The 21,485-nt window shown below is 42.2% G+C and overlaps 1 protein-coding gene across 1 annotated transcript in view; it reads right to left on the reverse strand.

The window, feature by feature from the left end:
• LOC308078735 (histone-lysine N-methyltransferase EHMT1-like) overlaps positions 1 to 21,485 on the reverse strand; it is a 34,999-nt gene that overhangs the window by 4,382 nt on the left and 9,132 nt on the right. The window contains exons 2-21 of the mRNA XM_080420048.1: positions 15,312 to 15,399; positions 14,385 to 14,917; positions 14,028 to 14,253; positions 13,719 to 13,867; positions 12,796 to 12,957; positions 10,947 to 11,018; positions 9,985 to 10,090; positions 8,754 to 8,882; positions 7,739 to 8,025; positions 6,161 to 6,399; positions 5,435 to 5,644; positions 5,265 to 5,347; positions 4,677 to 4,783; positions 3,443 to 3,565; positions 3,004 to 3,102; positions 2,563 to 2,667; positions 1,630 to 1,784; positions 1,141 to 1,311; positions 495 to 639; positions 158 to 235 (exon numbers count right to left, since the gene is read on the reverse strand). Coding sequence (XP_080276174.1) covers positions 158 to 235; positions 495 to 639; positions 1,141 to 1,311; positions 1,630 to 1,784; positions 2,563 to 2,667; positions 3,004 to 3,102; positions 3,443 to 3,565; positions 4,677 to 4,783; positions 5,265 to 5,347; positions 5,435 to 5,644; positions 6,161 to 6,399; positions 7,739 to 8,025; positions 8,754 to 8,882; positions 9,985 to 10,090; positions 10,947 to 11,018; positions 12,796 to 12,957; positions 13,719 to 13,867; positions 14,028 to 14,253; positions 14,385 to 14,917; positions 15,312 to 15,399 — 3,267 coding nt within the window. The remainder of the gene's footprint in view (positions 1 to 157; positions 236 to 494; positions 640 to 1,140; positions 1,312 to 1,629; positions 1,785 to 2,562; positions 2,668 to 3,003; positions 3,103 to 3,442; positions 3,566 to 4,676; positions 4,784 to 5,264; positions 5,348 to 5,434; positions 5,645 to 6,160; positions 6,400 to 7,738; positions 8,026 to 8,753; positions 8,883 to 9,984; positions 10,091 to 10,946; positions 11,019 to 12,795; positions 12,958 to 13,718; positions 13,868 to 14,027; positions 14,254 to 14,384; positions 14,918 to 15,311; positions 15,400 to 21,485) is intronic.

The following is a 21,485-nucleotide window of genomic DNA, read 5'->3' on the forward strand; positions in this document are numbered from 1 at the left end:
TTGTTGATGCGCAACCTCTTTTTCTTATTTACTGTATATATTGTCTTGTATACAAATGCATTAATTTACTCATATACTTGCACTGATCTGATCTCCTCAAAACCGACACTGCACAACAGTTGAAATAGTGATATTCTTTTCAATAATTCAGCCTTACCTTGTCATACCAACATCGTAGACTTAGTTGTCCACACATGCAGACACTAGCTGAGCAGTTTTCTTCACACACACAGTACTGTGGGCCAAAGTTAAAGAAGGAAAGCGGTTATTACGCTGCTACTGTATGTATTATAAACCTGATTTATACTTCATTGTAAGATCTTTTCAGCACATAGTTATTTTACGAGAGACTATAAAATAAGTATTAGCATTGATTTAGATTTACTCTCCATTAAAGGCAATACTCTGTTGATTTCCCCACCAATAACAACAAGACAAAATTGTCCCTTGGACACCATTCTGATGGAATGCCCATGGTGTCCTGCTTGTCTCACCTGTAAGTGCGTGATGTTCCTATCAATATTCATGGGGGAAGTGACACAACACTCAGGGACGTATTTATAGTTGTCAGGATAACGGTCACTGTCCACAGAGTTGACACAGGGAATTGGAACCCTCTCGTGCCCCCGAGCTATGTCTCTGTAAACGGAAATGGACAAGGGGGTCATGCAATAGTTTTACCAAGCACAGCAGATGTTTATCTCCTTGAATGACACCTGTTTGTCATTGCTCTGTTGCTCTATTATAAACTTAATTCATTACTGTTATTGCATTATTGCTGTTTGATTACTTTCCCCATTAAAACCGGGAAAGCATCTGTGTCACTTTAGATTTTAGTGTTGACTATTCAAAAATAGCAGATATAGAAGTTCACTTCGTGCAGCGCTGCAAGCTTGTACATCTGCTATTTAAAAAAAAAAAAAAAAAAGTCTTGAAAAGTGTGAACTACTGATTTAGAAGAAGGAACTACTGATTATATGGGTAGTCCAGTCACAATTATTACATAATCGCCTGAATCACAATTATGTGAGATAATCCCCGGTCCGATACCGAGCGAAGGCTTGTATTCGCATAGCCATTCTAGCCTCAACTTCTTGTTTCTCTAAACACACACTCTTGTCAGTTAAACATAAAACTGACCTGTGAAGGATTATTTCGGCATTCTTAGGGGACGAGAGGTTTTTGGCTTCTCTTTCCCTCCTGTTAGCTTGCAAGATGGCCCAGACTTTGGAAGTGTGGTTACAGCAGTCTGGAGGGGTCTCTCCCTCTCGATTCTTCAGGTTGACGTCCGAACCTTGAGACAAGAAGAGCCTGGGAAAGAGAAACCCCGCACTTAAAACGACCCGTTTACCTGGTGTCCTAGTTTCTTTGAAGCACTCAGTTGTTGTAAATGCCTACATTTCCTAAATGACTAAATTGCTAATTATAACACGCCAAGACATACCGACATTACCAAGGTTTACACTCAGTGATTTACCAGAATTTAGTTTAGGCAGCTTAAGAAATACAATGCAATTTACAAAACACATTACATAATGCTCAACACTATTAACCACATATACAATACTGTGTGTGTGTGTGTGTGTGTGTGTGTGTGTGTGTGTGTGTGTGTGTATATCCAGTACTCACAGGACACACTCCACCCTATTCTCTCGTGCAGCGATGTGAAGAGGGGAGTCACCGTGGACGTTGACAGCTTGATGGTCACAATGTGCATCCAGGAGCAACTTTGCGATGTCAACACTGCCACTGAACGCTGCCCAGTGAAGGCAAATGTTCTCCTCCTGAAGAAGTGACAAGAGGAATAGCACATATTAACCACTTGAACCCTATAGCATTCCTATTATGGGCATGTCATAAAAAGTCAGAAACTTAATCTGTGCTATTCAGATACCTCAACAAAATTATATAGAGTGCACATAAATAAATAAAAAGAAACAGAACTGATTATTTAACAAAGATCCAAAGATAGTGTTTATTCAAAAGCTTGTCCACTTCAATATATTCCATCCAACTTCCGGCTCCAGTTTTACCTCCCAGTGCCTGATATATATGCCCGTCGGAATTGCCGGACCAAGAAAGTGACGTTTCGGTTCTTTCCTTTTTACCTAGCCTTGGTGTCGTGACAATATCTATCACTTCCTGGCTATTATACTGTAGGACTATAATCCAATGCAACTTTATTTATAGAGCACATTTAAAAACAACAGAGTTGAGTGGTGACACACGCAAGGATGGTTAACTGTTGTCATAATACCTATCACTTACCGGTTATGATATAGGACTATAAGACAAGGGGCGCGTTCGAAAATTACGCACCGGAGCACACTCGCCTATTAGTTTGTATTGGCCAGTGCGCTCAGTGCTGTATTTTCGAACGCACCAAAGGATGGGTCAGTGACTTCACACAAGCATTTGTAAATGGATGCACTGGGAGAAAAGCTCTGAACATGATGGTTAACAACTGGTAGAATATTACAACAAATGGTGTTAGAGCGCACGCCTCGCCCTCTAGCTGAATGGCATCGTCAACTGTGCATGTGATATAATCAAGAACCTCACCTTGTCCCTGATGCTGATGTCGGCCCCTTTAGACAGAAGCAGCTTCACCTGGTCCACGTGCTTGTATTCTGTAGCCCAGATCATAGCCGTCCAGCCACCATCATCCTAAACAAGAATCAAGCCGATCAAAGTAGATCAATTCTTTGATGACATAACACGATAAAAAGCCTAAAGATTACAAAAATTCATTCCGCAAGAATGAATAAAAGAAGGTTCAAAAAGTTCAAGAAAAAAAGAGTCAATTATCTGTACAAATGTTAAATTCCTTCAAAGCTACTGTAATTGGCGAATGGAGATTATATATTGCAATTTGTAATCATCTTCTGTCAAAATCAAAAGTTGGTCCTTTGGCGATTAGCATTTTTTCCATTACGACAGGACACAGCAGTGATCACGGTATGAGTCACTGACAGAGCCGTGGAGAAGCAGTACTATACTAACCTGACAGTTGATGTCTACCAGTCCAGAGAGAAGGTACTCAACAATGTCGTAATGACCAGACTTTGCCGCTAGGTGGAGACACGTGAACCCCTCTACATCCTGAGGAAAAGAAAACAAGTCACATGAAACCTCAACAAATGTTTATTAATAAATACACAGACTTCAGTGTAATTGACTAATTGTTCAAAATTACTCTGGCTGACTTGAAACCAAAACCAAAACTAAAACTTAAGGTAGGGTAAGTGACATTTTTGGGTTAAAACACAAAGTTTTGTGTTAAAAAAAGGTTAAAGCACTGTATTCTCTCACTCTATAGCAATGAGTACAATCAAAATATAGAGCTATTTAACACTTATTTTAACCAAAGAAAATCACTTACCCTACCTTTAATTGTGAATTAATCAATTTAGCTGTTGGACATTGAATTTAAAGTCCTTACCCTGTGTCTGGAGCTGGCTCCAGCTCTCAACAGGTAGCGGGCTGTGTCTATGTGGTTGTTCTCACAGGCCTCCATCAGTGGTGTGCGCTGGTCATCGTCACACATATTCAAGTTGGCACCAGCCTGAATGGGCCACACCGCAAACATGGGCTATTAATACTTATGTACTTATGTATAGCAAAGGCATCAAAGCATGAATGTCATTGCTGGGCTTCTTTTACAGTTTTCCCCAGACATTTCTAGGGGCGTTTTGTCATGAAACATTAGCTTCTTAACATGAATTTAAGAATTTCTGTACAAAAATAAACAAGACAAATGATCACAGGGCAATCCATAGTCCTCAACCAGACAACGCAGTAATTGTGATTTGTACGGTCAGCGAGTGAAGATGGGTGGAACCCACCCACACACACACACGTAAGACGTTATCTGAGAGAGCTGTCTAAAAAGGGGTGCAGAGTTGAAGACTATGCAAAACACATGGCAAGCCGCAGACCCAGCACAGCTGGGCTCAAGGGCGTACCAACTATCCATGTTGCAGGCCTTCTATACAGGCATGCAACTATCCATTATTTTCTCAGCAATAATAATATTGTTTACAATCGAGAAGCGACCCAACATGAAAAAATAAGTTAATCGATTTTTTACAACTGATTAATATGATTAAACACTTAAGCTCTATTTTATACTTGGTCGTAAAGCAGTATCAGGCAAAAATAGCGATCTACAAGCTCAGATCTGCTACGGACCGCTGCTACGGCATTAAAATGAATGATCTATAAATGTAATAGTTTGAGTAGCTGCCGAACCCCTATTTCTATGTTTCAGTTACTACTGAGTTTTATGTGTGTGAACAGTGTGTGGCCAAATAAAGCACAGGTGAGTAACTTCACCTGTCTGTCTCGTGTGTTGAGCAGAACCCACATTAGCATGCACTTTGTTACATTTGCCTATTATGACATGCCTAGAACATGGACGCTGGGGTTCATGTGGTTAAGTCATTGCAGACAGAGGGACACGCATAAGTACACACAGCCTCAATACAATAGTTTCACAATCACTTCACAGCTCCACTACTAAGTTGTTTTTTGAGAAAAGGGCTATATTTAACCACCTATTAAAATCAAGTGATATTGTATGACATTCAGTACTAGGTGCAGGACTCCCCACTCACTCACACTCACAAGAACAGAGAGTTGCATACTTGGATCCGGAAAACACATCGGTGACTTACTTGTATGAGCATGTGACAGATCTCTTGGTGGCCCGTCTCGGCTGCAGCATGGAGCGGTGTGCGTTTATTCTGCATCTCCATCTTGAAGTTGGGGTCTATTCCTTCCACTGGAATAAAGACACATTTTCCATTAACCCATTGAGACCGGGAACGCATCTGCGTCACTTTTTCATTTGAGCTAAAAAGCATTGTTTTACACTTTGGCTATTCAAAAATAGCAGATATACAAGCTCGTAGCACGGCACAGAGTGCCGCGCTACGAGCTTGTATATCTGCTATTTTTGAAAAATCGTGAAAATGTGTGCAAATCTTTGAAAATATATATTCTTTTAAAGCAAACATTAACTCAAATATTTGCTTCTGGGGGCCGGCGGCCAAATTCATATCATTTTTGGGGGTCCTTGACATGAAAAAGTTTGAGAACCACTGATATAGAAACATACATTTTTCAGAAAACCGTTAGGATTTAGAAGACATTTTTGCAGAATCGGAACCTCAGGCCTCAATGGGTTAAAAGACAAACTAGACAATGTGCAGAGTGAGACATTTGTAATAGCCAATTGCAACCACCAGAGGGAGTTAACGCACCTAGCATCAGCACGACTTTCTTGAGCTCCCCTTGTTTGGCTGAGATGTAAAGCTGCTTGGGATGGAAGCGCAGTTTCTTGGGTCTAATTAGAGAACAAAATGAAAATCAACGATCAAGGCAGTGTGTAGTTTGATGCAAAATCACGTGATACTTTAGAGATGAGACTTACTTCTCTGTATCGAGGGCCAGAAGAATACTGTCCAGGGTTTCTTTAGGTGGTCCTTGGAGGATTACAGGAGCCTCCCCCATCACAGCCAGAGGTGCAGCTATCATGAACGCTCCAGGAATCGCAGAGGTATCGAGCCCCTGTCCAGAACAGCTGGGCAGAGAGCTGTCTGCCCTGCCACCCAGCTCGCCACTTACAGCTACATGAGATGTACTGCAAATAAATAAAGAGGACATGTTTGAAAGTACAAACTTATTAAGTACTGTATACAGTGTTGCCAGATTCTGTGCGAGAAACAAGCAACCAGGTCTAGGAAAACCAGCCCAAAAGAAGCGACTATGGGCCACATGAGTACTTTAACATGTACATCAGCTATTTGAAAATAGCAGATCTACAAGCTCACATGATGCGACGCGTTGTGAGCTTGTAGATCGGCTATTTTCAAATAAAATCTTGCTGGGAAATTATAATAAGCAGATCTGGCAACCCTGACTTTATATGGCATGTTTTGGCCATAGTAAATATTACACATTTTTAACATTGGTAATTGTCAGCCATTTCTTTGTATATTTCAGTAATAGGCTTTGTATATTATCGTCACATCTGCCCTGTTCAATTTAAGTTTACAAAGCCTAAAAAAGGCACAAAAAAATATTTTTGAAATCAACAATGAAATCATTAATTGCAATTATTTGTATGACGTCAGGTACAATTTCTACAAAGTCCTACCTGCCAGTGGTGGTGTCACAGTCTGCCCTGCCCTCCAGTGCGCCAGGCGTGGCCGGCCCCTCTGTGTGTGTCAGGGGCACCGTGGAGGTGGTGTCGGCGTTGGCGATGGTGACCTCCTTGGCTCTGCCTGCCTCCTCTCCACAGTGGGGACAGAAGCTCTGGCCTCTCAGCACCGAGGCACAAGCGAGATGGAATCGGTGAGAGATGCTGACGTCGGGTTGGCACTCCATGAAGGTTCCCTATGGGAAAGCAATGACCAGGCGTAAATCACTGTAAGAGCCACTGCAAATTACCTGTATCTTGGCTACGTGTAAAACATAAGGGTTTATATACTTCAGGGCCGTTCACACTGAGCACTATAACGATAACTATAAAAATAGAGTTTTAAAAATCGTTTTTTAAGTGAAGTGGATGGCAGAGTTCACACCAACTATAAAAAAATACAATGGCGAACAATATAGTTATTATAGTGCTTAGTGTGAACGACTCTTACCCCTTTACTATACTCTCTTTCAGTTAATCTCTTTTCATATGAATTACAACAATATTTATCTATCTTGAGGAACACCTTTTTGGTAAATCAGTAACAGCCAAAGTTTTTAACCATAAGGTGTTAATTCCCCCGCTGTAAAATAAATAAATGACTGAAAGCATGGTAAGTCCTGCACCCATACTCTATTTCCTGCATGTGGACTTATTCAGAAGGATACACAGGATTGATCACCCCCTGTAAGTGCAGCAATTTGTGTACATAAATTATTTAGGATTACATTTAAACTTTAGATTATTATTTGTTGTACTGTATGTCAGGGCTGGGCGATATGTACTAAATCAAACATCACAATAAATATTTTTTACCAAATACCAATATTGTGACGATAATAATCAGCGTGTAGGCGCTGGCGCGGGTAACTAATAATGTATTGTTTGGGAGGAAAATGAAGGACATATTAGCGTGAGTGTGGTGGGATAGAGACATGAGCAAAGTGAAAGCAACGGCGCGGGTTGAAGCGAAGTGGTCGTGTGTGTTGTTGTTGTTGTGGAGATGGAGAGATTTCAATGGCGGCCGCGTCGTGTTGGCTCGGGGTGCTTCGGTTTCGCTCGCCGGTGCTCACGGTAAACGGTGCTAAAGTGTTTCCCCGTCCGCTGTGGTCGTAATGTGGTGAGTTGAATTAAATGTGCTGCGAGGAGGCAAATGTGTGGTGAGCAATGAGAAGTAGCCTACGCCACCCGTGAATTCATTGCGCACGTTGTGGCTAGTGTTGTGGTGACATGTGATATGTTGTTGTTGTGTTTAGTCCGAAACAATGGAATGAGTGTGGCGTCGGAAGCGGCGAGAGTTAACTATCCCAATGTATAGGTAGATATAAGGCTTATGTCACGGTATTACAATATTAAAACAATATCAATATTGTATGTGCGTTGTCCACTGATCATGAAGGAAAGCATTTTAATTTCAATAGCCGATCTACAAGCTATTTAAAACGTAGAGCGAAAACACAAAAGGTCACTAGGACTCCGGTCAACCAAGCATAGTGTTCAAGTGGTTAATATATGTAGAAGAGTTGATCCACTCACAGCCCTACAGAAGAAGCCACAGCCTGGGCAGCATTGGTGCTTCACCATGCCATTGCGGTGGTCCTCGCACAGAACCAGCAGCTGGACAGAGTTGGAGGGACGCATCATCTCGTGCTTCAGCACGGCCCCCTGGCAGCGGTTCAGCAGTCCGTCCACACTCTCCGTAGCCATGCACTTCCTGTCTGCCAGGATGAGGATCTCTCGGCTCTTGGGCGTCTCCATGCGACAGCTGCAGAGCGGGAGCTCCTGGGCCAGGTCCTCCTGCACCGCTGGTCCAGTAGACTCACCTGCACAGTTAATCAAACCAATTGATTTGATTGGTTCATTGATAATCGATCATTTAAAAAGGACTGGCCCTCACACCTACGTTGCACCGCCGATCCGACCGATATACCCATATATGGAGATCTCAGTCTTTGTCCCATGCCCATATATGGGCATGCCCCTTTTAGTGCCCATATAAAGTGACTGATTTGTTTGCGCCTGATGCCATGACGACACATCGAGGTTAGACAACACATTCCATATTTGGGCATAGCTGCACTGTGAACTCCTTATACGGTTATGGCTGAGTCATAGTGATATGAGCGTGATGACGCGGTCCGCCGGTCGGTCCTCCCATTAGCCAATTTTAATATAGGATAATCGATTAGTAATCGATCCCTTTTTGGACAATTTTTTCTTAAAAAATAAGTTCTAAAAAAATCTAAAATAGTGAAAATAGCTGCTCTACAAACTCAACTTGTAGATCTGCATCTATAATCGCTAAGAAAATAATCGATAGTTGTAGCCCTACAGCACAGAATAAACGTGTTCATTTAAAAGCTGCAACTTTGAACTTTACCCAGGACTTGAACCAGCCCCCCTCCAGCACATTTCTACCACTTAATCAATGGCCCACTTGACAACCTCCAACCACTGCAGAATCAATTCCTAGTATTTGAGCAGTGGCATTTCACAGTATTTTATGGCAAAACACACCATGAGAATTCTATGAAGCCATTGTAGCTCTCACCTGTCTTTTGTGACGAAACCGTGGGTTCTTGGGCCATGGGGTTGTCTGACACTGGGGAGATCTTTGTGCACTCTGTACTTGGTTCAGCTGGAGCCTGAACTGGACCCTCCTGGGGTTCAACTGGAGTCTCTGAGGGAGTGAAAGGGTCAATATTGCACACATAAAATCGCAAGGCTGGACTTGTGTGAGATTATCAACCAAACTAAACTTCCAAAATCAGTAATGACATTTGCATAAAAAGGAAATTAAATTGTTTTATACATTCACTGTATCATATGTCCCTTTTATGCCCATACATGGATATTTCTGTATCCGTCTTTCTGTGTCCCTTTTATGGCAATATATGGAGTTCTGTGTCAGGCAATATGGAGTCCAGGTCAGTCTATGAAGTCAGAACTATGATGTCATATTATTATAGACACCAGGGTACTCCGTATATCGGGTTTGTGGTTTAATCGATATATTCTTTGGAGATCCACTGATCCAACAACTTCCCACTTAGCATATCAAAGATCATATAAAATACTACTCAAAGGAAAGGTGACTGGTTGTCTAAGTTGTGTAAGAACTTAACCGAGATGTGAACCCTGGTGATTAAGAATGAATATGGATCTAAAGAGCCATGTACCATGCAGAGGTATTTGGGTTGTAAGGCCAAATATCCTGGTTCGTACAGGAGTTGCTGGACTTTCTCCTGGTGAGAGCTGGTCGATGATCTCGAAGGTTATAGTGTTAGGGGTAGTGGTATATTCAGGGTAACCGGCCACCCTTTATATAGTGCTTGACTGGATGCACGCGGCATTTCACTGATGTCACGATAAGTCAGCCATATCCGTATATGGAGTTTTACGTTAGCATTCCCGTGGAAATCTGTAATAAATCAAGAAGGCTTGAACGGAATACGTCGGCCATTCGGGCCACCCCCCGAATGGCCCGAATATATGGGCATATCGGTCGGATCGGTGGTTCAACCGGCTCTGCATGCTGCTTTGGGTCATTTTATTCCCGTATTTAAAAAAAAGCATGCTGCTTGATCACAGTGGGTCGCTGTCCTTTGGTGGTGGTGCTGAACCATTCACTAATCGATGCATGTAGAGTGACGTTTGCCGTCCTTAGTTTACCCTAACCGGTCCATTTGGTTACACTTCTACTCTCTCAGGGTTAAATTAACACTGATGTTTTACAGTGTAAATTACTGTGGAAGCGTAGTGTTGAGGGAATGTACCATTACCTGACTTGACTTTTATCTTCCTTTTCCGTTTCCTGGACGGCCTAAGCCAGGCGTTGTCTCCCTTTGTTTTCTTTTTCAATTTCCTCTTCATACTGGATTCAGAGCTCTAAAAAGGTGAACAAGTGAATTTGTAATTACCAAAGTGAATTTGACTGATGGACAGAAGGCAATTTGTAGGGCTGGCCCCCGAATTAGATTAGATTCGAGTTTAATGTCCCTGAGGGGATTTGTTTTCAGAAATCTCCCTCTGGGTCAAATAAAGTGTAATCTAATCCTACCTGGCCCCAAATATTTGTATGTTTCTTCAATAGGCTGCTATTCAAACACAATTTTAATATTCGGATGCATCATTTTGATTTTTTTTCATCATTACACAGCCATGTCACATGTGCAAGCGGAGCTGAGGAGTGCATCCATTTTCAACATGCTCCCATGTGGGTGTTTTGGCTAGTGTTGTGTGGGAGTGACTGTCTGGGGTTGTTGTCACCTTTGGATACATGCCCATAGGGATCTTTTAAGGTTTCTGTTCTATGAACAAAACTGCTTTATAGAGACAATGCTGGCATAAGTTAGAGATTCACTGATACGATCAAATATGTTTTACACGCTTCCTTGCAGAGAACAAGATAGATTTTCAACTACAATGGAACCTCCACAGGTTGGCATTTCCTGGTTTTACAAAGAATCAATGACTGTGCATTGTGCAGTTTCATGTTTTGTCTATGTGAGTGTCTCTCGAGGTGTGACTTGCTGTTTTAGCCTTGATATATTGGATAATTAGTTTAGAAAGTATCTGGATATTGTGCATAGGTACTAAGATCAAAGTAGTAAGTGAAATGGAACCCACACACTGCAACTTCCAACAGGAAAGACACATTTCCAGAGACATTGTTAACATAGCATGCACTCCCACAGCTCAGTCCCAGAAATGAAACCTTGACATGATGATTGGCTGATCTTACCAGGTCTGACTCTGTGCCCTCTTCTTCACCTTCATCTTCTGCAGACTCCTCAGACTCCTGCTCTTCCCCCAGCTGCACCACAGACAACAACAAACCTCATCACCAACACTAACACATCACAGGAACCCTGCCTCATCCTCTCGTTCACCCAAAACAGCATCCAGATGAACAACCATGAAAAAGTCTGTCCACCTTGGAGGAGAAATTTTAAAAAGTATGTTTACTTTGTGTCATACTTTAAGGTATACTCAAATGGTCCTGAAAGTGCTTTTTGAATGATATAGACTTAAAAGCAGATTGCATAAGGTGCGTGTTTCCACAACGACCCACCAAAGGTGTGCCACATCTCCACAATTGTATGAAATACTGTAAGTGGCATCAAGACAAATGGTCAATGTGCTTTGCATTGATGTTCAATCACCTACAGAAAGCCACAAAGTAGTTTGTGGAGATAGAATTAACACATTTTATTCAATCTCTACCAACTAGGTGTGGGCTTTCTGGCTATCGCAACTCCAGACTTGGGTAAACTTGCTACCATTTCAGTGGCTCAATAAGCAAAGCAGCCATCTGAGAATGGGAAGGTCCCCGGTTTGGTCCTCCTAACTTAGTGTTGAAGTGACCTCGAGGAAGACACTGAACCCAACTTCTCCCCAGTTGTTGTTCAATAGCTGCCCACTGCTCCTAATAGTTAGGATGGGTAGACGAATAGGACAAATTCCTGGTATACGTATGTAGCTTACTTGCTCTTCTCTAAAGCAAGGCAAAGAACTGCACCATCATCAGACTGGTGAATGTAAAAATAATCATAGCCATTCATCGTCATATGAAGCAAAATATTATACGACTGCAGTGCAAATAAATAATTGCAAACTGATGTTTCACAAGGATTGCCCTTGTGAAAATGGGTGTCATGCAGGCTGATATTAGTAAAAAATGATGCATGTTACATCATGAACGATTGTAAAACACTACCACGGTCCACCTACTCAGTCACGACAAGCCCTTTTAGTGATGTATGCTAACTGCCACTGGCATGGGCCCCACTGGATTAGGTGACAGTTGACACTGTTATTTGGATAGAACAATGTCCCATATTGAATTCCAATAGCAAGCAAGAGTCAGATGTAACATTAGCTTTTTTCAGTGATGTTATAATGAGGCCTGAGGAAGGTCTATGACCGAAAGCTTTCTACATAAAAAATACAAAAATCTGATTTTGCACAGTTTTGAGTGTGTGGAGGCTGCCTTTTATTGTTCATTTGGTTTCCTTTTGGCTCCAGCAACTCACCCAAGTCTACTGGCAGATGAGCGGTGGTTTTATCACTATTCAGTGATTATATATATATATATATATATATATATATATATATATATATATATATATATATATATATATATATATATATATATATATATATATATATATGGAGCCATATCAGCTCTAGGGCTGATATGGCCTTAGGGCGCATATCAGTTATCACCTCCCGTGTCCTTTTAGCACTCCCCTGACCCAGAGCAAATAAAGGCTGGTTATGTGATAACAAGCAATTATTACAGAGCACACTGGTCGCTTCACCAGATAACTTTCAGATAACTTCCTATGTTGGAGATGTCATTGCAGGCTAAATGTTTAAAAAATAAATGTCTTTGGGGACTCCATTCAATGAAGTATATGTATATCGAGTGGATTTAATACTGAAGGTCAGTCATCCTCTCTGCACTCATTGTCCCCACATCTCTCTTCAATGCCCCGTCCCAATACAGCAGAAATGCTACACAAAGTAAAAGAAAAGGCCAATATACCGTAACAAGGCCAATACCAAAATAAACAGTCTTTTGTTCCAACCTGCGAGGCGGGTTCAGACGAGCTCGTTTCCTGGGTGACGCTGACACTTCCATCTCTGCGGGGTTGCTCCTCCTCTTCGTCCGACTCGTCTCCGTCCTCCGACTCGTCCTCCTCAGACTCATTTTCTACTCGCTCCCCGTTCACATTAGCCAGCTGTTTGGGCTAATGATGTGTGAAATGAGAAAGAGAAAGGAATGGAGATTATTCACCACTTTCAAACTGGCATCTTTAGCAAAAATAGCAGATCGACAAGCTGACACCGCGTTGCATTGCGTCGCGTTGTGAGCTTGTAGATCGTCTATTTTCGCTATTCATATATATACAACGTATACAGGGCTTAAGTTGTAAAACGCATGATCTGTAAAACATCTGCGCACACTACACAATCTTAAAATCTAAATGTAATGAATTTGTAAGGAATCAGTTGTAAGGTTATTACACTTAGTCAGACAATGGGAATTAGCTCAGTCCTATCAGCCAGGACAGCCACGCTGTAGACTGAGTAAAGGTATTTCTCAGTAAACTGACTGACACTTCATAACAGTTTGGGTTACAGGGTGGGTACCATGAGCCACGATGGCTAAATGCACAGAGATCAAATTCTGGAAGTATAGACAGTATGTCGTAACATCTCATCTTTGGTCTATCGTTGTGTATGGCGCTGTCCTTTATTAACTGCATGTTCCATTGTCCCTGGGTGTGTTGCATGTGTGCTAAATCTGCCAATATGTCATTTGTGTTTCCACATCAGTTATTAGATTATGGCTCTGCTGCATCACTTCTACAGAGACAAAATCTGTAGCTACCCAACAAAAAGTGATTTCGTTCTTTTTTTCCTTAAGGAGAGTTTGAGGTGTTTTCCAAGAGGCCAAAAAAAAATCTAATCATTATTATCTCAATATTTAAATGGGAAGGGCAAAGACCTGTTGGTTCTCCGCCGTGCGTTGCAGCTGCTGAAACATCTCCAGCACGGTTCGCTGCCGTAGAACTTTGGCTTTCTTCTTGGGGACAAAGCTGTAGGTTCCCATCTTCCTCTTCTTTTTACGAGATGGCATGACTCCTGAGAGAGAGACTGGGGGGAACAAGAAATAATAATTTCGTGAGCGGCGAGTGAGTGGTGCAAATGTTCCGTACCCATGTATAGATAACCTCAAAACACAAGAATACAATCGCTGGCCTTTGCCAGTTTAATGTCATGCACGTTCTCATCACTGGGTCCAGTGCAGTCTAACCTAGCTGGAGCTTGGCTGGGGCTGGCCTTGGGGCTGGAACCACGGCTGAAGCTGAGGCTGCTGGTGGTGAGCCCGATGAAGTTGCTGGAGCTGAATCTGGCGTTTCCGCTGGGCTCTGAGGTAGCTGGTTCTGCGTGGCGGTCGGCTGCGGGGCGTCCTCCTCCTGGGGCGTAACGGGACTCTCCACTTTTGCGCCGCTTGCTTCTCTTAGTTCCCTGTTCAGAAGCTGCAAACGACAAGAACCAAAAGCCTTTATGATCCAGCCTTTATGTGTTACTATGCAATCTCCTCTGAAACCCCCTCCACTGACTTTTAGATAATTCCCATCCAACTTATGTGTCGTTGGCTATTGGTTACCTTTTGTGCCAGGCTGACAGCAGGCCTGGACATGGTCTTGCGTGCTCGGTTTGTTGTAATGAATGGTACAGGAGAATGAGATGGGGCTATGCCATTTTTACTATCTGTCTCTGGCGCCCCTTGTCCAAAAGTGGTTCCAGCACTGGTGTCTGTCCTTAGTGCACCCGAACTCGGGCCATGACCAGATGCTGAGGATGGTACAATTTTGACCATATGTCCCATCATTGTGGGGGGTAATAGGGGTAACCAGGTAGTACTCTGAGGGGTAACCCCTAACCCCGATACCGTCACAGAACCACTCTCCTGCTGCTTGCCGAGGATTAATCCATTGCTTCCGGTAACAGAACCATGCGGCACTTCTCTCCCCAACATTCCATTCTCATTGACCGACAATAACATTTTGCTGTCCTCTGAAAGGCTGTGCTTCGGGCTCCTATGTCTACTACTGTATTCTGTGCCCTCATAGGTCCCATTTAGTGTTGCGTCACTTCCAGACGGAGGACCAAGCCTGGTTGCAGCCTCCTTGTCTCTGTCTGTAAAAAATAAAAATATTTGAAACATCAAATGGAAACCATTCAAAATTAAAACATAACTGTGAATTTTACAGAACAAATAAAAAAAACATTATTAACTCACTGAGTGCCAGAATTATTTCTGGCTATTTCTGGACAGTACGATTATTATTATTTTATTTTTTTTCAAAGTAAAAAAAAAGTACTTAGGAAGCGAGATACAGCCTTTTTCAGTTATAAGTTAAACAAGGAGTGGATGGAGCTGCAAATCTTCAGTTAATGATATCTTGTTTTTTTTTTTGTTTTTTTTTTAAACACATGAAACATGTTAATGGCACGTTGCACCATAGCGGTAAAACACGTGAAACACGTTAATGGCACTCAATGAGTTAAGACAAATATTTAAATGTATCACCTCTCTCTTCTCCATTGTTAGGAGAATCCATTCCTTCTTTCCCTGTGGGCTCTCCTTTACCCACGCTATCCTTGGCCAGGCCAGGAGGCTGATGAAAAGAATACAGTTCAGGAAAAATATGGGAATAGTATATTAGTGATATATTAATATACATAAAACCAAACAACCTCTTTGAAATGCATGGGTGTGGGGGGTGCAATCATTTTGAGAGCATAAAATGTTGTTCAAATGCAAAAATAAAGAAATTAAGAAAATTTAAAACAGACGGTATGAGGGAAAACCAATTGAATTATCTTTGACACTTATTAGGCTAAGCTCCAGCTAAACAGCATGTCCATTCTGTAGCTTCAAAAGATAGCACCCATACATCTCAGCAGTAGAGGCTGTTCAAAAATAAATCTGTAAAACCAGTAAATAGCCCCCCTGTCGTGGAATTCTGGATCAATCAGCAATCGATGAGGCACATAGGAGTCGAGACAATATTCTAGGTGGTGATGATTATGCTTTATGTACACGATATCATGGGGAGAAGTGCACAATAACACTCATGTCAGTGGTACGGTAGTTCTGCCAAGAGCACAGGGCAGATTTCATAGTTATACTATAGCTGCTTCAGGGACAAACTGAACCATAACAAGATAGGGCTGTACAAATATCTGCCAAATATCATAACGTATTGTAGAAGTATTATAAGTGATGGTAAAACATAAAGGTTAGATATAAGCAGCCATTTAATTTCTTCCTCACCCCTAACCTGCCAACCCACGCACCAGGCAAGCCTGCTGGCCACTTAGCAGTTGCAGCAGACGACACCTGACTGCCTCTAAAAGCATTGGGGAAATATCTGCTCTGAAGCAGGCGACAACAGAGGCCCATCTATATCTCTACCCAGGAAATGACTTACAGAGAGCATCTCTATCTCATCCACTTTGCTTTCATTTTCAGAGAAGTTTTAACTCTTTCACATCTACTCTTTGTCACTTCCAAAACCATAACACAGTGGCAGCTTGCCAAATCAAAAGCTAAAAAGGAAGAGGATATTATTGGATTCACGTCAGTTTGTCCTTCAACGTCAGCACAGCCAGTGCCTGTGTAGTCACCTCATTCTCTGGGTCTTTAGGGGATAACAGAGAGAAGATAGACCTACAGACTATGCGTCAGCTCTATAATCCACATGTAGCCAATTAGGCCTCACCCTTAACATGAACAGAATTCCATGTTATTTTCATCAAGGGAGATACTTTCCCCACAGTCTCTCAATCAAATCACCAGAGAATGTCAAGCACGATTAATCTAAAGCAGATAAGACCGTATTTCTCTAACTATAGCCCATGATCAAAAGGCCTACTGGAGGCAGGAACACTAGTTTGCATGTGGTTGCCTGTTAACAAAAGGGCTTCAGCGAGGGAGCAGACAAAGAAGTCTCTCCTCGATGCCTTCAACAATGAAATGCACAGAATGAGCTGCAGCTAGTGAGAGAATGAATGTTCTAAATGTAGGACTAGTAACTCTGAACAGAACAGCAGGATCATTTAGATAGACCAAACATAAACAACCTGAATGATTTTTTGGATCTTACTTAGAGACTGAAGCAGCAACATTAAGCTGATTACTGTGAGGGCCAGTGAGGACAGACTCTGTGACCAGAACAACAGTGTGAGTTCTTTCCAGAGAACATCAAGGACAACATCTAAAGCCTCTATGGTGAAACATCTGGAGGAATGCAGACACCACATGTGAAGGGCAGAGAGAAGAACCCTTTAGTTTTCTTTTATGAATTTTAGGAATGCAAGAGGAAACACTGTCCTCAGATGTCCCCCTAGTGGACGGAAAAGGAAACCACACGTTAGAGAAAGAAAAGGGAGGGGGAGGGGAGAAAGAGAAAGCTGTCTGCAGATCTCCGCCATTTTGTAACCAGACTGTTTACTGACACAGCATGCCCATTGCAGCAGCTTTCCACTAGATGGTGAAGGTAGTAGGGGCAGCATTCTAGGGAACTGCTGAAAGGAGTGATATACCTATGCCTGAATTCTGAGTTCTCATTAATGAATCTGCACATTAATAATACAACAAAAAATAATTATCAATGTCCTTCAAAAACAAAAACATTGAAGCTTCAACAATGACTGAACAAGCAATGACTCTTCAAATCTGAATAAACTGATTAAATTAAAAAGGTTAATTATTCTAAAAATAAATATGTTTATTTATGGTGCTGATGTCACTATAGCCCTGTAGCTGAAAATACAGCTCATTACAAAATCTTACCCGCTTGGGCTATTTCTGAACCAGTGCACTCTGGAACCCTACAACGTGAAGAGAATATGGTGCCTGTCACGGCCTTCAAGTAAACACAAACGTTCACAACGACTGCATAGCTATGCCGGGAAAAATGGATCCACCTTGAGACTACCTTTGCGAGCAGGAGCACATTACACAATCAGTTCTTTTTTGTGTGACTGACAGCTCAAGGGTGCCAACAGCCCACACAAAGAGCAGGAAGCCACGACACACAAAAGGCCACCACCACTGCATGCATATACAGGAAACAATCTCTCTTTTTTTATTTATTGTTTAAAATCTCAATACCTGACTATATTTCTTACTTTGTATTAACCCAACCAAGAAGGTAAGGAACAGATCAATGGATTAGTTGATCAGTTGATTAATAACCGCACAAACTGAGGACATTTGTATCTTTGCGCAGCATGATAGATCATGCCATTCCACAGGACAACTTGTATCTTTGGGTCTTTTAATCAGCTGTTGTTTCCTGTGTGTGTGTGTGTGTGTGTGTGTGTGTGTGTGTGTGTGTGTGTGTGTGTGTGTGTGTGTGTGTGTGTGTGTGTGTGTGTGTGTGTCTGCTCAAGTATGTCCCTGATTGTACTGTATGGCCGGGTCTAGGTTGTCCATCATGCCCCATGAGATCTCATTAGACTGCCCATGAGGGATAGTTGGAAGTAACATAAGGTGGGCAGAGAGAGAGAGACACAGAGACAGAGACAGACAGAGAGACAGAGACAGACAGAGAGGGATAGAGAGAGACAGGAGAGAAAGAGGAGAGACAGAGAGAGAGGAGAGACAGACAGAGAGAGAGGAGAGACAGAGACACAGACAGAGACACAGACACAGACAGTAAAAACAGAGACATGTATGGTCTGAGCCTAAAACATCTGCCAGGAACGTAAATACCCTTGCTCCTGATCTCCATGAAGTCAGGCTGCTCCTCCAACATCACAAATGAAATAAGTTGCCTTGTCAGTCAGTGATTACTCTCAACACAGTTCTCCACAAAAGCTGTGATAACGATGAAGAGCTCTCCAACAACAGGATCCAAGGCGCTGGCTTGAAACCACTGAGCCTCTGACCAATGACACAGCACTGTTTGCTGTCTTCCTACCCCCAGCCTTTGGAGCAGAGCAGTAGCCACGGCTACTGTACCTGCAACAGCAACAATATATCCTCGAATTCACCAAGAGCTCAGGAGGAAAAGGACTGTGATCAGTGTGTGTGTGTGTTCGTGACGTGTGTGGGTTGATCAAGCAGCACACACTGTCTACCACCTTTTAGTGCAAACTAAAAAAAAGAAAAACATCTCACTAGAAGACACATCACAGCTTAAAACTGAAATATTCATGTTTGGAGAAAGAAATGGCTGAATAAAAAGACCAAAACCCAAGCATGAGTATCTCCTCAGAGGTCCATTCAGAACCAATCAAGGGTAATCAGTAAAGCCTAGCACATGTTTTCCTGTGCTAAATGTGTTCCTGTAGCAAACATCATACCTGCTGTCTTCTCATGGCCTCCATTGAGAAGGAGAGTGTGGGTAAGAGAAAGAGAGGGAGTGTGTGCGTGTGTCTGCATGTGAGAGTATGTGTGTGTGTGTGTGTGTGTGTGTGTGTGTGTGCGTGCGTGTGTGTGTGTGAGTGAGATAGAGAGAAAGAGAGAGCGAGAGCGGGAGTCTCGAACAGATTGTTCCTGTTTTCCTTTCTCGCCCCACATGCACATTCACCTCAGTGGTCATGTGACCTGGTGGCTCCCTCTACTGGTCTCTCTCCCTTCATAAGATCTTCACAGAGCAAGCTCAGTCTCTCTTCAGATCTTAATGGCATTTCTTTCTCTTTTCCAGCTCTAAAGACTTCACCGCCGGGAACGTTATGGAGAAAGGGTATTGAAAAGAGAGACTTAAGATTTGATTGTAAAAAAAAAAAAGAACCTACAGCTCTCTCCACCAAAGGAGAACCATGTGAACAATAAGACCCTTCAGAATTACACTTTGAGACTTACGTGTGCAACGAGCTGCAGGTGCAGGGCAGGTGCACAAAATAATAATACTGTCGAGACTCGGACACGTGTGATCGGCACTTCGGCAGACACCATATCCCACAGATGAAATAACAGAGCTAGATGAGTTTAGAGGAAAGCCTTAAGAGATGTTAAATAGTCACCAGAAGAGGACCAGTAATAAGCTATGAACATCCTCAGTCATTGAAGAGACTTGAGCACAAAAAGGCTCTGCTAAGAGTGTAAGGATTTGTTTTCTATTTGTACGGCAGAGAAACAATACAAATCACAATACAAAGTTACTGGGTTATGAGAAAGGAGATCCAACAGTGAGAAGGCCCCGCGTATTATGAACACAGGCCAGTTTTACTGAAGCTTCTAGTTGAAGTGTACTGCCACACTCTAAAGAGTGTAAGAGGACACCTGTCACCACAGTACAACTACACTACAGTCATGTGTTACTGTTGGGTAACATTGACCTGGACTTGTCCTATACACAAGACAAAGCCTGGATCTTACAAATGTTAAATTCCTAGACCTTTATCAAACACGTTCAAAGTGTTTAGCAGAATCTCTCACCCTCTCTGACTAAGAATGAGAGCCACACAGTAAAACAAGTTGAAACAGTACACCCAACCAAATGTAGAGACAACACAATCAGATCCAGGGTTCTCCCAACACTAAACAAGGGTCTTAAGTTGAATGTATAGTGCAGTGGAAACCATTACAGATAATACTTCCTGCATACACGTACTGTACACCTAGAACAGTAACTTATGGGTATTCAAATTCCTGTTGTACAGGATTCTACCTCGCACCTGTGTGTATAAATAGGCTATGTAGTATACTTTCCTTCTTTAGCCCTCCCTTGGCCTCGTCACGAACGCACACTGGTGTCAGTAGAGCTGGGTGATAACTTGAAAGTATTATCACTAGTATATTTATGAACAAAATGTCACAAATCTGCTGAACAACAGAGGTTGGAAGAGATGCAACAGAGAGACTTTTCTCTTTTTAACTTTTCACTTTAAAGATAAGATAAGGAAAATATAAACATTATACATTTAATGTATCTTATCATTCATATCATATTGGAGAATGTATAAACCAATTAATATCTTCTACCAATCAATGAATTAAAACACCAAGAATGTGGGGACATGTCATCGGGTTTAATGCTTGAGGAATCTACAATACGGAAAGTGGAGAGCCCAATGATCATTGCTTGTTTTCTCTTTCTCCAACAATACCCAAGGTAACCGTGAAAAGTGCCTGAAAAAGGGAAGTCTGACTCCAATAAGCAGAGAGGAGGGAGCAGCAGACAGTAGGGCTCCACACACTAACATCTAGCCGCTACCCACACATGCACCCTCCCCTCGTCAAGTCACATGGCCAGCACTGTAGAAAGCTCTGGCACGGCCTTCTCTGGGCATGCTCAGATCGGTCCCTGACGTTTTTCCATATAGAAGGAAGAAGAAAGGGGGAAGAAACGATCATGCAGCCATTTGTGAAACAAGAGCCGTCAAATGCTTCCGAATCAGCCATACATGTCACACAGACTAGTACCCCTGAGGAGCAATAGATGGATAACAGCCGTCTATTTTTTTCACTGTCAATGACACAGGTCCTCTCCAGTTTTAGGAGCTCTTTTAGTCACACACCAATATGGCTCAATGGTGCCACTATATTTAAAGATCATCCGTAATAGAAATTCGGTTTGAATGAATGTAACATCTGAATGAGAATGACTTGGCAACACGCTAAGCCTAGAATCCCTATTCATTTGTTTATATTGAATGAAAAGCCTAAACTGTGAGGAAAACGAGACAACATAGGCTTTCATGGAGAAGACAAAACAAATCTTATAGCTGGTGCTTTTCTAATCTGAGT

This window comes from Gymnoscopelus braueri (assembly GCF_963280865.1).
Source record: "Gymnoscopelus braueri genome assembly, chromosome: 22".
NCBI lineage: Eukaryota > Metazoa > Chordata > Actinopteri > Myctophiformes > Myctophidae > Gymnoscopelus > Gymnoscopelus braueri.